Here is a 12,462-nt window from a genome sequence, read left to right as displayed (position 1 = left end):
TGGCTGCGCCCCCGCGGGGTCGAGCAGCGCAACCGGGCGCTGCAGTGGCTGCGGGACACGCGGCCGCCCGGCGAGCGCGCCGTCGTCTACTTCGCCGACGACGACAACACCTACAGCCTGCGGCTCTTCGAGGAGGTGCGCCCCCCCCCCGGGCCCCCCCGGGCCCCCCCGAGGTTTCTCAGCCCCCCCCAAATTCGCCCGGGACCCGCCCCAAGTCTCCTCTTGCCGCTCAGGTCCCTCTGAGCTGCCCCAAAGGGCCTCAGTGTAACCCTGCTGCCCCCCCAGCCCCGTTTCTGCCCCCCCCAGCCCCACATTTCCTCTGCTTCCCCCCCCAGCCCCCCCGTTTTCCCCTGAATTCAACCCCCCAGCTCCTTATTGTCCCCATTTCTCCCCCGAGCCCCCCATTTCCCTCCCTTTACCCCCTCCAAGCCCTCCACTCCCCCCTTTACCCCCAGCCCCCCATTTCTGCCCCCCTTCCCCCCCCAGCCCCCCCTTGCCCCCCTTTACCCCCCCAGACCTTTATTTCCCCCCTCTCCTCCCCCCAGCCCCTTGTTTCCCGCCTTTCTCCCCCCAGCTCCCCTTCTACCCCCCAAGCCCCTTGGTGCCCCCCTCCCCCCCTCCCCCTTTTACGCCCCCCTCTGACCCCCCCGTCCCCCCAGATGCGCAGCACCCGCCGCGTGGCCGTCTGGCCGGTGGGGCTGGTGGGGGGGCTGCGCTTCGAGCGGCCGCTGGTGGCGGGGGGGCGCGTGGTGGGCTTCCACACGGCCTGGAAGCCCGAGCGCCCCTTCCCCCTGGACATGGCCGGCTTCGCCGTGGCGCTGCCCCTGCTCCTCGCCCGCCCCGGCGCCCGCTTCGACCCCGCGGCCGAGCGGGGGGTACCTGGAGAGCAGCCTCCTGGGGGGGCTCGTCACCCCCGCCGAGCTGGAGCCCAAGGCCGCCAACTGCACGCAGGTGGGGGGCTGGGGAGCCTGAAGGACCCGTAGGGGTGGGGGTCCCGCGGAGCCCGGGGGGGTCCTGGAGGGGGTCCTAAGCTCCCCGGGAGGGTCCCAAAGGGGTGCGGGACAGGGTGGGCCGGAGGTCACACGGGGGTGGGGCGGGGGTCCTGAGCCTCCGGGGGGGGGCGGGGGGTCCTGAGCCTGCTGGGGGGGGGGCCTGGGGGTCCTGAGCCTGCTGGGGGGGGGCGGGGGGTCCTGAGCCTCCGGGGGGGGGGCCTGGGGGTCCTGAGCCTGCTGGGGGGGTTCCAGGGAGCCTGGGGTCTCGTAGGGGTGCGGGGTGGGGGATCCCAGGGGTCCTGAACCTCCCGGGGGGGGTCCCAGGGGTCCCGTAGGGGCACAGGGTGGGGGTCCCGAGCCCCCCGCTGGCTGACGGGGGGGTGTTTCTGTGCCCCCCCCAGGTGCTGGTGTGGCACACGCGCACGGAGAAGCCCAAACTGCGCCAGGAGGAGCAGCTGCAGCGCCAGGGCCGCGGCTCAGACCCCCACATCGAGGTGTGAGGGACCCCCCCTCCAATTTGGGGACCCCCCCTGCAGCTGGGCCCCCCCCAGGGACGCGCCAGACATGGGGACACCGCCCCCCCCAGGGTTCCTACAAGCAGGGGGGCGTTGGATGCGGGGCCACCCGGCTTTTATTTATGGGGGGGGGGGGCTTCAATTGCCCCCCCCATCACACGGGGCCCCCCCCTTCACATGGGGCCCCCCCAGCGCCCCCGTGGCTCCTCTGCAATAAACTCTGCTCCTCCAACCTTTTCCGTGTCCAGGGGGGGCCCAGCGCACCCGGGACCCCCACCCCAGGGCGGGGGGCTCGCAGCGGGGTGCGGGGGGGCTGCAGCAAGTGCCCCCCCCAGGGCAGGAGCCCAGGGCGGGGACAGGAAGGAGGGGGCCCCCCCCCAGCCCTCCTGCTGCCGGTGGATCTTCATGTGGGCGTTGCGGCTCTTGATTTTGGGGAAAATCCTGGGGGAAACGGGGGCAGTGAGGGAGACCGGGGGGGGTCTGCGCCCCCCCAGACCCCTTTTGGCCCCCCCCCCCCCAAGACCCTTTTGGGCCTCCCACGTACTTGCCGCAGAGCTTGCAGGGGAAGCGGGCACCGAGGGCTTCGGGTGGCGCCTGGGAAACGGAGAGGGAGGAGAGGGGGTCCCGACCCCGCCCCGGTGCTACGGGGGGGGGCCCAGAGCCCCCCCCGTGGTTGGGGGTCCCCAACCCCCCCCCGTACCTGCCTGCGCACCCTCCCCAGCCGCGCCTTGTGCAGGTAGTAGAACTCCACGCACTGCGTCGTCCGCTTGGAGGGTACCTGGGGGGGCACGGGGGGGGGGGGGCAGGCATTTTTGGGGTGCCCCCAGGCAATTGCAGGGGTTTATGGGGGGGGGGGCACAGCCTCACCGCCCGCTGGATGCGCGCGAAGTCCTTCCCGTGCCGCGCCAGCGCCTGGGCAAAGAGGCGCCGCTCGCGGGGGCTCCAGGCGTCGCTGCCTGCAGGGAGGGGGGGGCTCGGTGCGGGTGCTGGGGGGGGCACAAGCCCGGACCCCCCCCCGGGACCCCCCTCCGAGGCCCCCCCCCTCACCAGCGTAGTGGTACCCGGCCAACGGGTGCGCCTCAGGCCAGGCCGGTGTCCCCAGCAGCAGCAGCTCCAGGGCTCCCTTGGTTTGGGGGGGGGTGCAGAGAGATTTGGGGCAAGGTTGGGGTTTTTTTTTTTTGGGGGGGGCCACCCCTCGACCCCCCCCTTCCCACCTTACCGTCAGGCTGCCGCGGGCACGGGCCAGGCAGTGCAGGGCCAGCTCGGTGTTGGTGCCCCCCCCCGGCACGGCACTGGAGCAGGCCAGGGCCAGCAGCATCTCCACTGGGGGGGGGGGGGGGGGGGGAGCACAATCAGGATGCTGCCCTCCCCCCGAAGACCCCCCCCCAAATTTTGGGGTGTGGGGGGGGGCCTCACCTTGCCGCTGGGTTGCGGGGTCCCCCTCCAGCCCGGGCCAGGGACTCCAGGCCAGCGTTGCCCCCCCCGGGGGGGTCCGGGCGCAGCCCCCCGCCTCCGGCACGGCCGCCTGGAAACCGGAGCCCACGTTGATCTGCCTGGGGGGGGGGCACAAAAAGGAGTCACGGTGCCCCGCCCCCCAAAAAATAACCCCCCCACAAATCCATCCCCCCCCATTTCCCCCACTCACGGAGCTTTGAGGCGCAGCGGGTCGGGGGAGCCGGGGGGGCTGTCCCCCCCCCCCATGGAGCTCAGCCCCCCAAAAAGCCCCGGCCCCAAGCGCCCCGGGTCCAGCATGGGGGGGGGCCGGTACCGGGGAGGGCCCCCCCCGAGACTGAGGCGGCTCCGGTAAGGGGGGGGGCAGCCCCTTGGGGGGGGGGGGCCTGGGGGGACCTGGGGGGGGAGAGAGGGGTCACGAGGGCGGCCTGTGGCTCCCCCCCCCATTTTCCCCCCCCATTGTGCCCCCCCCATTGTGTGCCCCACCCCCAGCTGCTCTCACCTCCGGGGGGGCTGCGCCCCCTGCCCAGGGGGGGCCCAGCTCGCAGCCCCCCAACGCCGCCCCTGGCCAGGGGGTGAAGGCGGCGAAGGGGTAGCGGTCGGGGTCCTGCAGGGGGGGGTGCGGGTGAGATTTTTTGGGGGGGGGGGTTCTGTGGGTGCCCCCCCAAGGGACCCAGCCTCACCTGGGGGCATCGCGCCCCGTCGGGAGCCCAGGCCGGGGGTCCCACGAGGCCGCCAAAGCTGTCGCCCCCCCCCAGTCCCTGCAGGGCTGCAAGAACAGGGTCAGGGTCAGCGCCCCCCCCAAAAAAAGACCTCCCCCCTTATTAAAAGACCCCCCCCCCCTTATTAAAACGCGCCCCCGCACTCACCTGGGCCCTGGAAGGATCCGGGCGGGGCGCAGGAGGGGGGCTGCAGGTCCTGGTAGAGGCAGGCGGGGGGGGGCTCCTCGAGGGGGGCCCCCCCCCTGAAGGGCAGGGGCAGGTAGGGAGGGGGGGGGCCCACCTCCACCCCCCCCCCCGCGGGGGTCGCGGCCCCCCAGGCCTCCCCTGGCAGCCGCCCCCCAAAAGCTTGGGCGAAGGGGTCCAGGGGGGGGGCCCAGGGCCCGGGAGGGGGGGGCTCGGGGGGGGGCTCCCAGTGGGGCTGCCCCACGGCGGGGCAGGGGAACGGGGGGGGCACGTAGGGGCCCGGCTCCATGGGGCTGTGGGGTGCGTGTGGGGTGCCGGGGGGGTTGGGGGGGGATTTTTGGGGTGGGGGGGGGCCGTGGGGGGGACCCCCGCCCCACGCCCCGGTTTCCGGCCCCGCTGCGGGCGGGAAGCAGGTGTCAGCCCCCGGCATCCGGGGTGCTGGGGGGGGGGGGGGCGGGGGGGCGGACCCCCCCCGGGGCGGGGCGAGGGGCCAAGCATCCCCAAATCCCCCTGCTCCACCCCAAAACCCCCCCGTGCCACCCTAAACCCCCCTGCGCCACCCTAAAACCCCAGTGCACCACCCCAACCCCCCCCCCTGCGCCCCCCCCCGCTGTCCCCAAGGGGCACCCTTGGGTCCCCCTGCACCGTGCCCCCCCCCCAAATGTTGTCGTCCCCCCCCCCCATTACGGGGACCCTACCTGCAGCCAGGCCCCGTCCCCCTCCCGCTGAGCACGGGCCCTTCCTGGAGGCTCAGCCCCAGCCCCGCTTGTGCTATGACTGTGCAGGATGCGGCCCCCCCCTCCGGGGGAGGGTAAAAATGGGTCCTGGCCCCCCCCAAAAAAAAACACCACCCGGGGGTGCAGCCCCCAGGCCCCCCAACCCTGCATGGGGGCAACCCCTGGAGGCTGCAGGCTGTGATCCCAAAGCTGGGGGGGGGGGGGGAGGGGCAGCCCCTGGGTGCTGGGGTCTGGGGGGGTGAGGGGGGGGCACTGAGGGGGGGTGGGGGGGGGATCCCAAAACCAGGGGTTTATCGGGGGGGGGGTGCAGCGCCCCGAGGCGGGCCGCGTTTCGCTTTCGGGATGAATCGGGGCCGCCGGTGCCCTTTGTTGTGGGTTCAGGGTGCCGGGACGCGGCCCCCCCCCCCCCCGAATCATCCCGAAACCTAACGGGGGGGGGGGGGGGGGGGCACCCCGTGCTAACACCACCATTCCCCCCCCCCCCCCCCATAAAAAAAAACACCCCAAAAAGATGAGGGGGGGGACACACGGGGGTCTTCAGCCCCACATCAGGGTGGCTCCGGGGGACCGGGGTTTTTGGGGCTGGGGGGGCACCGTGGGGTGCGCGTGCCCCCCCCCCCCCCCCCCCGCCGCCCACGAGGCTTTTTGGGGGGGGGCAGGATCAGGCCCCGGCGGCGGAGGGGAAATGACTCGGCGCTGCCACGGCGCTTCCTGGGGCGGCGGAGGAGCCGGAGGCCGCGGCCGAGGCCTGGCGTGGGCCCGGCGGCCGCCATGGAGCCCGAGCCGGAGCGTGGTGAGGGGGGGGTGGTGGGAAAGGGGGGGGTAAGGGGGGGGCGCTTTGTGGGGCGGGCACCAGCACAGGGCCCAGGAAAGGCCCCCCCCCCCCCCCCCCGCATAAAATGTGTCAGCTGCCCTCGTTAGCGCTGCTGCTAATGAGCCGCGGGGGCTTGGCTGGGCCTGGGGCCCTAAGGGAGGCGGGGGGGGGGCTTCTGGAGGGGGGGGCACACCTGGGGGGGCATCGTGTGTGGGGGGCACACCTGGGGGGGGGGGGGGGCGCCTATGTAGGTGAGCACCCAGGTACCTGGGGGGGGGCCATGCTGCACGCCTGGGGGTGCTGCCATACCTGGATACCACAGTGGGGGGGAGAGGAAGCCCCCCCCCAAATTTTGGGTGCTGTCTCACCCCGTGTCCCCCCCCCGGCAGGTGACCTGGCCTCCCCCGGCCCCCCCAGCCCCCTGGAGCCCCGGCTGCGGCGGCTCGAGGAGGAGCTGGCGCTGGTGAAGGCGGCGCTGGGGGACGCGCTGCGGCGCCTCGGCCTCTACGAGCAGCACCTGCCCCGCCTGCTGCGGCACCTGCCCCACGGTGAGACCCCCCCCCCCGGGACCCCCCCGGCACCCGGGACCCCCCCCCCCCCGTACACAGTAAACCCCCAGCACTTGGGTATGACGCCCCCCCCCCCCCCCCCGCAGCACCCACATTCCCTCTGGACCCCTGGGGGTCTGCAGGGGGCTGCGTGGTGGAGGAGGGGGGGTCCCAAACTCTGACCCCTTCCCCCCCACCCCGGCCCCACAGCCAACGGTGCCATCCCGGAGCCCTTCGTGCCGCCGGCCCCTGCCGCTGCTGGAACGCCCCCGGCCCCCCCTTGCCGCCCCCATGGCATCAGCGTGGGGACGCAGACGGACGAGGGGTCCCCTGTGGCGCCTGGAGGCAGCGGGGACCAGGGGGGACCCCAAGAGCCGCCCCCCCCGGGGTCCCCCCCTTGCCCCCCGGCGCCATCCCCGGCCTCCCCGGAGCCACCGGCCCCCGAATCCCCCCCGGCAGCCCCCAGCCCGGCCCCCCAGGGTGCCCGCAAAGAGCTGTGAGGATGGGGGGGCCAGAGGGGGCTGCGGGGAGGGGGCTCAGGGCTGCATGGGGGGGAAGGGCTGGGGGGGGGCATTGGGGCTGGAATTCAGGGGTTGGGGGGGGATTTGGGGAGGGGGAGGAAATTGGGGGTTCGACCCCTTGCTGATGGTGTCCCCCCCCTCCCCTTGCCCCCCCCTCTGTCCTGTGTCCCCCCGCATCCCTGTGTCACCCGACGTACCCGTTTTCCCCCTGTGTCCCCATTTTCCCCCATGTCGTCCCGTGTCCCCCCCCCACACCCACCCCACGTCCCCCCCCCCCGGACCCCAGCCTGCGCAGGCACAGCTCCTCCTCCGGCAGCTCCAGCCCCCGGCGCCGCCTGAGTAGGAAAGCGGCCTCGTCCGCCAACCTCTTGCTGCCCGTGGGGAGCCCCGAGAGGTGGGGGGCCCCCCTGTACCCCAAACCCCCCCCTTCCACCCTCTCACCCTCCCCCGCACCTTCACATCCCTCCCCACACCCCCATTTCCCCCCTGAGCTCCCCTGCACACCCAAAACCCCGCACTATGCCCCCCCCACCCTCCCCTGCACCCCTAAACCCGTGCACCTCCCACATCCCTCCTGCAGCTCCCGCCTCATATCCCCAACCCCCCCCCCCCCAAACTTCCCCCGCACCCCCTCCTCCACCCCACACCTCCACGCCCCCCCCCCCTCATCCCCAACCCCCCCCCCCCCCCCCCCCCGCTGACGCCGCCTCTCCCTCACAGCCGCCCGAAGGAGCCCGTCATGAGCCCAGGTGGGTGCTGGGGGGGGGGGGGGGGGGGGTCGGACACAAAATTTGGGGGTTTGGGGGTTTTTATTTTGGGGCCGTAACACTCTTCCCCCCCCCCCCAGGGTCACGCCGTGCGAACTACAACCTGGGTGAGGCTGGGGGGGGCACCCATCCATGCCCCCCCCCCCCCCCGCCATCTGTGGGGCAGGGCTGGGGGCTGCGGTGGGGGGGGGGGGGGGCTGACCCCCGGCGTCCTGCCCCACAGAGGGGGTGTCGGTGAAGATGTTCCTGCGGGGCCGCCCCATCACCATGTACGTGCCCTCGGGGCTGGGCCCCTATGTGGGGCTGCGCGCCGAGCTGCCCCCCGAGCGCCTGCAGCTCGACTGGGTGTATCCTACCTGGGGAGGGGCACCCCACTGGGGGTCCCCGACCCTGCCTGGGGGGTCTCTGACCCCGCACGGGGGGTCCCCGACCCTACCTGGGAGTCCCTGTCCGCGTCCCTGTCTCCCTCTGCAGGTCTCCATCCTCCTCCGGGTCCCCGTGCCTGGCTGGAGGTCCCTGACCCCACCTGGGGACCCCCACCCTGTCCCCATTCCTTTCTGGGGGTCCCTGTCCCCATCCTGTCCTTGTCCCCAACCCCTTCTGGTTGTCCCTGTGCCTCCCTGGGCGTCCCCATCCCCACTCTGCCCATCCCCAACCCCACCTCGTTGTCCCCATGCCCTTTTGGGAGGTCCCTGTCCCCATCCCGTCCTTGTCCCCAACCCCTTCTGCTTGTCCCCATCCCCTTTCGGGGTTCTCCATCCCCTCCCCGTCCCCATCCCATCCCCACCTGAGGGTCCCCCTCTGGGGGGGTCTCATCCCCGTCGCTCCCCTTAACTCGGCTCCAGCTACGGGTACCGGGGCCGGGACAGCCGCTCCAACCTCCACGTGCTGGCGTCGGGCGAGCTGGTTTACTTCATCGCCTGCGTCGTCGTCCTGCTGCACGTCCCCCACCGCCGCCAGCGCCACTACCTGCGCCACAGCGACTGCGTGCGCTGGTGAGCCCCGGGCGGGGGGGGTCCCCATCCCCGTAACCCCCCCCTCACCGCCCCGCTTCCCCGCAGCCTGGCCGTGCACCCCGACCGCCTCCGCGTCGCCACGGGGCAGGCGGCCGGCGTCGACAAGGACGGCAAGGTAACGGGGCTGGGGCTACGCGTGTCCCCAGCCCCAGGACCCCGTGCCCGTCCCCGTTTCCTTCCCCTCCCCCCACTTTTTATCCTCCCCCCAACCGTGCCCCGGTCCCCGCAGCCGCTGCAGCCCGTGGTGCACATCTGGGACTCGGCCACGCTGCTGACGCTGCAGCAGATCGGCCTCGGCAGCTTCGAGCGCGGCGTGGGCTCCCTCGCCTTCTCCACGGCCGTGAGTGCGCGGCCCCCTGTCCCCCTGTCCTTCTGTCCCCCTGTCCTTCTGTCCCCCTGTCCTTCTGTCCCCTCATCCCCCTGTCCTTCTGTCCCTCAATCCCCCTGCCTCCCAGTCCTTGTCCCTTCGGTCCCCATACTGTCCCCTTGTCCTTCTGTCCCCCCATCCTCATCCCCCTGTCCCTCCATCTCCCTGTCCCTCTGTCCTTCCATTCCTCTGTCCCTCTGTCCCTCGTCCCCCTGTCCTCATCCCCCTGTGCCCCCGTCCCTTCAGCCCTTGTCCTCGTCCCCCTGTCCCTCCATTCCCCCTGTCCCTCCGTCCCCCTGTCCCTCCGTCCCTCTGTCCTCCCATTCTCCCGTCCCCCCGTCCTTCCATCCCCCTGTCCCCCGTCCTCCCGTCCCCGTCTCCCCATCCCCCTGTCCCCCCCTCTGTCCCCCTGTCCCCCCCCCAACCCCTCGCATCGCCCCCAGGACCAGGGCGCCCACCTGTGCGTGGTGGACGACTCCAACGAGCACATGATGTCGGTGTGGGACTGCGCCCGCGGCACCAAGCTGGCAGAAGTGAAGGTGAGGAGGGGGCCGGGGGGGGTCTCGGGGGGGGGGTCAGGACGTAGCGGGGCACCCTCACAGCCCCCCCAAACCCCGCAGAGCACCGAGTCGGTGCTGTCGGTGGAGTTCAACCCGCAGGACAGCGGCAGCATCATCACCAGCGGCAAGTCCCACGTCTACTTTTGGACCTGGAGCGGGGCCGCGCTCACCAAGAAGCAGGGCATTTTTGGGGTGAGGGGGGCACCCGGGGGGGCTGGGGGGGGCAGGCTCACACCCGCACCACCGTCTGCTCCCCTTTTTCCCCTTTCCCCCCCCCAGAAATACAAGAAGCCCAAATTCATCCAGTGCTTCGTCTTTGACGCCGCCGGGGACGTGCTGACCGGCGACTCCGAGGGCAACATCCTGACCTGGACCCGCGCCGCCGGGCCGGCGGGGAAAGGAGGCAAAGGTTTGGGGTTGGGGAGGACACGGGGGGGGCACTGGGGGAGCTGGGGGGGGGCTCCACGAGGCTGACCCCCCCCCCCCCCCAGAGACGTACCAGATCGGGCAGCAGACGCGGGCGCACGAGGGCAGCATCTTCGCACTGTGCCGCCGGCGGGACGGGACGGTGCTGAGCGGCGGCGGCAAGGACCGGCGGGTGCTGAGCTGGAGCCCCGCGCTCGCCCTGCTGCAGGAGGCCGAGGTGGGGGACTCGGGACCCTGAAACCTGCCCTGGGACCCCGTGACGCGCCCCCACAGACCCCAGAGCGGTTCGGGACTGGGAAGGGGGGCTCGGGGTGACCCCCTCACCCCCCCCCGTCCCCCCCCGTCCCCTCCTGTCCTCCCCATCCCATCCTGGCCCCTCCTGCCCCCCCCGTCCCCCCCAGCTCCCCGAGCGGTTCGGCGCCGTGCGCACCATCGCGGAGGGGCCGGGCGAGGAGCTGCTGGTGGGGACCACGCGCAACGCGCTGCTGCGGGGCACGCTGGCTGACGGCTTCACCCCCATCGTGCAGGTGGGCCCGGGGGGGCCCGGGGGGGGTCTCTCTCCTTCTGGGAGCTCTCACGGTGACCCCCCCGCGTTGTGTCCCCCCCCCCAGGGGCACACGGATGAGGTGTGGGGCCTCGCCACCCACCCCTCGCGCTGCCTCTTCCTCACCTGCGGCCACGACCGGCAGCTCTGCCTGTGGGACGGGCAGGAGCACGCCCTGGCCTGGAGCCTGGCCTTGGAGGTAAATTTTTGGGGTGGGGGGGGGTTAAATAGGGGCTGGGGGGGGCCACAAAGGGCCCTGATATCCTGTCCCCCCCCCCCAGGACACGGGGCTCTGCGCCGACTTCCACCCCGGGGGCCAGGTGGTGGCTGTGGGGCTGCTGACAGGGCGGTGAGTGATGGGGATTTTTTTTGTGGGGGGGGAACGGGACGAGGCACGGGGAGCCCCCCCCCGACCCCGTGTCCCCCCCCCCGTGGTGTCCCCCCCCCTGCAGGTGGCTGGTGCTGGACACGGAGACGCAGCAGCCGCTGGCCGGGGGCTCAGACGGCAACGAGCAGCTCTCGGTGGTGCGCTTCTCCCCCGGTGAGCCCCGGCCCCATCCCTGCGGGGGGGTCTCCCTTTGTCCCCCCCCCACCCCTAAACCCCCCCAGCCCTAAAAAAACCCTCCGTTGGGGTCCCCGCAGATGGCTCCTTCCTGGCCATCGGCTCCCACGACAACGTCATCTACATCTACAGCGTCGCCGAGGGTGGCCGCAAGTACACCCGCTTCGGGCGCTGCACGGTGAGGGGGGGCTTTTTTTTTAGGGGGGGGAATGGATTCCCCCCCCTTGCTGTCCCCAACGCCCCCTCCTGCCCCCCCCAGGGGCACTCCAGCTTCATCACCCACCTGGACTGGTCCAAGGACGGCCACTTCGTCATGTCCAACTCGGGGGACTACGAGATCCTCTACTGTAAGCAGGCAACGGGGGGGGGGGGGCAAAAAATTGTGGGGGGGGGGCACAGGGGGGGTCTCGCTCAACCCTATCCCCCCGCAGGGGACGTCGCCGGGGGCTGCAAACTCCTCCGGAACCGCTTCGAGAGCCGGGACCGCGAGTGGGCGTCCTACACCTGCGTCCTGGGCTTCCACGTCTTCGGTGAGGGGATTCGGGGGGGGGGGGGGGGGGCGTCAGGGGATTTGGGGGGGGGGCTCACCTAGCTGTCACCCCCCCCACAGGTGTCTGGCCCGACGGCTCGGACGGCACCGACATCAACTCCCTGTGCCGCTCGCACCACGAGCGCGTGGTGGCCGTGGCCGACGACTTCTGCAAGGTGCACCTCTTCCAGTACCCCTGCGCCCGGCCCAAGGTGTGCTGGGGTGGGGGTGGGCGTGGGGGTGTGGGCGTGGGGGTGGGTGTGCAACGCGTGTGCACGTGGAGGGGCGCTGGGGCGGGGAACGGGTGGGTTTGGGGCAGGGTGGTGCTGGGGGTGTGCTTGGGATGGTGGGTGGGTGTGCACGGGGACACGTGTGCGCGCACCAGGGAGCTGGCTGCTTGCGTGGTGTGTGCACACGCGTGTGCCAGGCTGCACGCATGCACCCGGGAGCGACACCTCAGGCGCACTCACATGTGTGTGTGCATGCTTCCGTGTGTGTGCACTCACACTCATACACACCTATGTGTGCTCATACGTGTGTGTGCATGCGCATACGTATATAGGCATACTCCTGTGCGCATGCACGCTCACGCGCATGTGCACGCTCCTACGTGCGTCTACACAGACACGCATGTGCACACTCACACATGCATGCACGTGCTCCTACATGTGCGTGCATGCTCACACATACATGCACACACTCCTACGTGTGTGTTCATGCTCCTGCATGTGTGCACGCTCTCACACACGTGCACATGCTCCCACACGCATGTGCATGCTCCCACACGCACGTACACGCTTCCACATGTTCTCACATGCGTGTGCACGCTCCCACACACCCCCCCGGCCCACAGGCACCGAGCCACGTCTACGGGGGCCACGGCAGCCACGTCACCAACGTGCGCTTCACCCACGACGACGGGCACCTGGTGTCGCTGGGGGGCAAGGACACCAGCGTCTTCCAGTGGCGGGTGCTGGGGGGGCCCCCGGTGCCCGCCCGCTGCCCCGAGCCCCCCGGGGGGGCCGCGGAGCCCCGCTGAGCCGGGCCCGGGGCCGCCCCCGTTACCCCCGACGCGGGACCAGGGGGGCCCCGCCCCCCCCTCAAATAAAGCCTTGGAGCAGGCGCCCGGCTCCCCGCCTGCTTCCTGCCGCCGTTACCGGGCCCCGCTTCCGGTCCATACCCGGAAGCGGCCGCCCGTTTCCCGGAA

General features: G+C 72.3%; 3 protein-coding genes across 3 annotated transcripts; 2 read left to right on the top strand and 1 right to left on the bottom strand.

Moving 5' to 3' along the window:
* The first annotated feature begins 6 nt into the window (after positions 1 to 6).
* On the top strand, positions 7 to 1,739 carry B3GAT3 (beta-1,3-glucuronyltransferase 3). Its single transcript, XM_035572439.2, is given in 4 exon segments — positions 7 to 135; positions 660 to 871; positions 873 to 951; positions 1,394 to 1,739. Coding segments are annotated over 3 exon segments (390 nt in total). The 5' UTR covers positions 7 to 135; the 3' UTR covers positions 1,493 to 1,739.
* LOC118261548 (transcriptional-regulating factor 1-like) lies at positions 1,664 to 4,153 on the bottom strand. Its single transcript, XM_035572426.2, has 10 exons — positions 3,829 to 4,153; positions 3,643 to 3,728; positions 3,462 to 3,566; positions 2,924 to 3,056; positions 2,727 to 2,830; positions 2,555 to 2,630; positions 2,375 to 2,463; positions 2,208 to 2,285; positions 2,052 to 2,101; positions 1,664 to 1,948 (listed from the first exon to the last, which is right to left on the bottom strand). Exons 1-10 carry the CDS (start codon positions 4,151 to 4,153, stop codon positions 1,681 to 1,683), a joined length of 1,314 nt encoding a protein of 437 aa, XP_035428319.2. The 3' UTR covers positions 1,664 to 1,680.
* Positions 4,154 to 5,918: 1,765 nt separating this feature from the next.
* Positions 5,919 to 12,368, top strand: EML3 (EMAP like 3). The gene is made up of 21 exons (XM_035572421.2): positions 5,919 to 5,963; positions 6,771 to 6,878; positions 7,205 to 7,233; positions 7,332 to 7,358; positions 7,475 to 7,598; positions 8,097 to 8,246; positions 8,313 to 8,382; positions 8,497 to 8,607; positions 9,078 to 9,173; positions 9,255 to 9,386; positions 9,474 to 9,603; positions 9,686 to 9,837; positions 10,022 to 10,147; positions 10,232 to 10,363; positions 10,446 to 10,513; positions 10,617 to 10,705; positions 10,807 to 10,904; positions 10,986 to 11,073; positions 11,158 to 11,256; positions 11,337 to 11,467; positions 12,109 to 12,368. The coding sequence occupies exons 3-21, from the start codon at positions 7,224 to 7,226 to the stop codon at positions 12,292 to 12,294; spliced, it is 2,019 nt and encodes a 672-aa protein (XP_035428314.1). The 5' UTR covers positions 5,919 to 5,963; positions 6,771 to 6,878; positions 7,205 to 7,223; the 3' UTR covers positions 12,295 to 12,368.
* The last annotated feature ends 94 nt before the right edge of the window (positions 12,369 to 12,462 follow it).

The sequence above is a fragment of the Cygnus atratus genome, unplaced genomic scaffold, assembly GCF_013377495.2.
Source record: "Cygnus atratus isolate AKBS03 ecotype Queensland, Australia unplaced genomic scaffold, CAtr_DNAZoo_HiC_assembly HiC_scaffold_123, whole genome shotgun sequence".
In the NCBI taxonomy this organism is placed as follows: Eukaryota; Metazoa; Chordata; class Aves; order Anseriformes; family Anatidae; genus Cygnus; species Cygnus atratus.
The sequence above is the reverse complement of the archived record's forward strand: the minus strand, read 5'-3'. Positions and strand labels throughout refer to the sequence as shown.

What these genes read in the sequence shown, in the direction of transcription:
- LOC118261548 (XM_035572426.2), bottom strand. Translation starts at nt 4,153, where the DNA reads ATGGAGCCGGGCCCCTACGTGCCCCCCCCGTTCCCCTGCCCCGCCGTG. An exon ending in CGGATCCTTCCAGGGCCCAG is followed by an intron (nt 3,729 to 3,828) that starts GTGAGTGCGGGG and finishes CTGTTCTTGCAG; the next exon opens with CCCTGCAGGGACTGGGGGGG. An exon ending in GGCCGGGTACCACTACGCTG is followed by an intron (nt 2,464 to 2,554) that starts GTGAGGGGGGGG and finishes CCCTCCCTGCAG; the next exon opens with GCAGCGACGCCTGGAGCCCC.
- EML3 (XM_035572421.2), top strand. An exon ending in CGCCTGCAGCTCGACTGGGT is followed by an intron (nt 7,599 to 8,096) that starts GTATCCTACCTG and finishes ACTCGGCTCCAG; the next exon opens with CTACGGGTACCGGGGCCGGG. An exon ending in ACCCCTGCGCCCGGCCCAAG is followed by an intron (nt 11,468 to 12,108) that starts GTGTGCTGGGGT and finishes CCCGGCCCACAG; the next exon opens with GCACCGAGCCACGTCTACGG.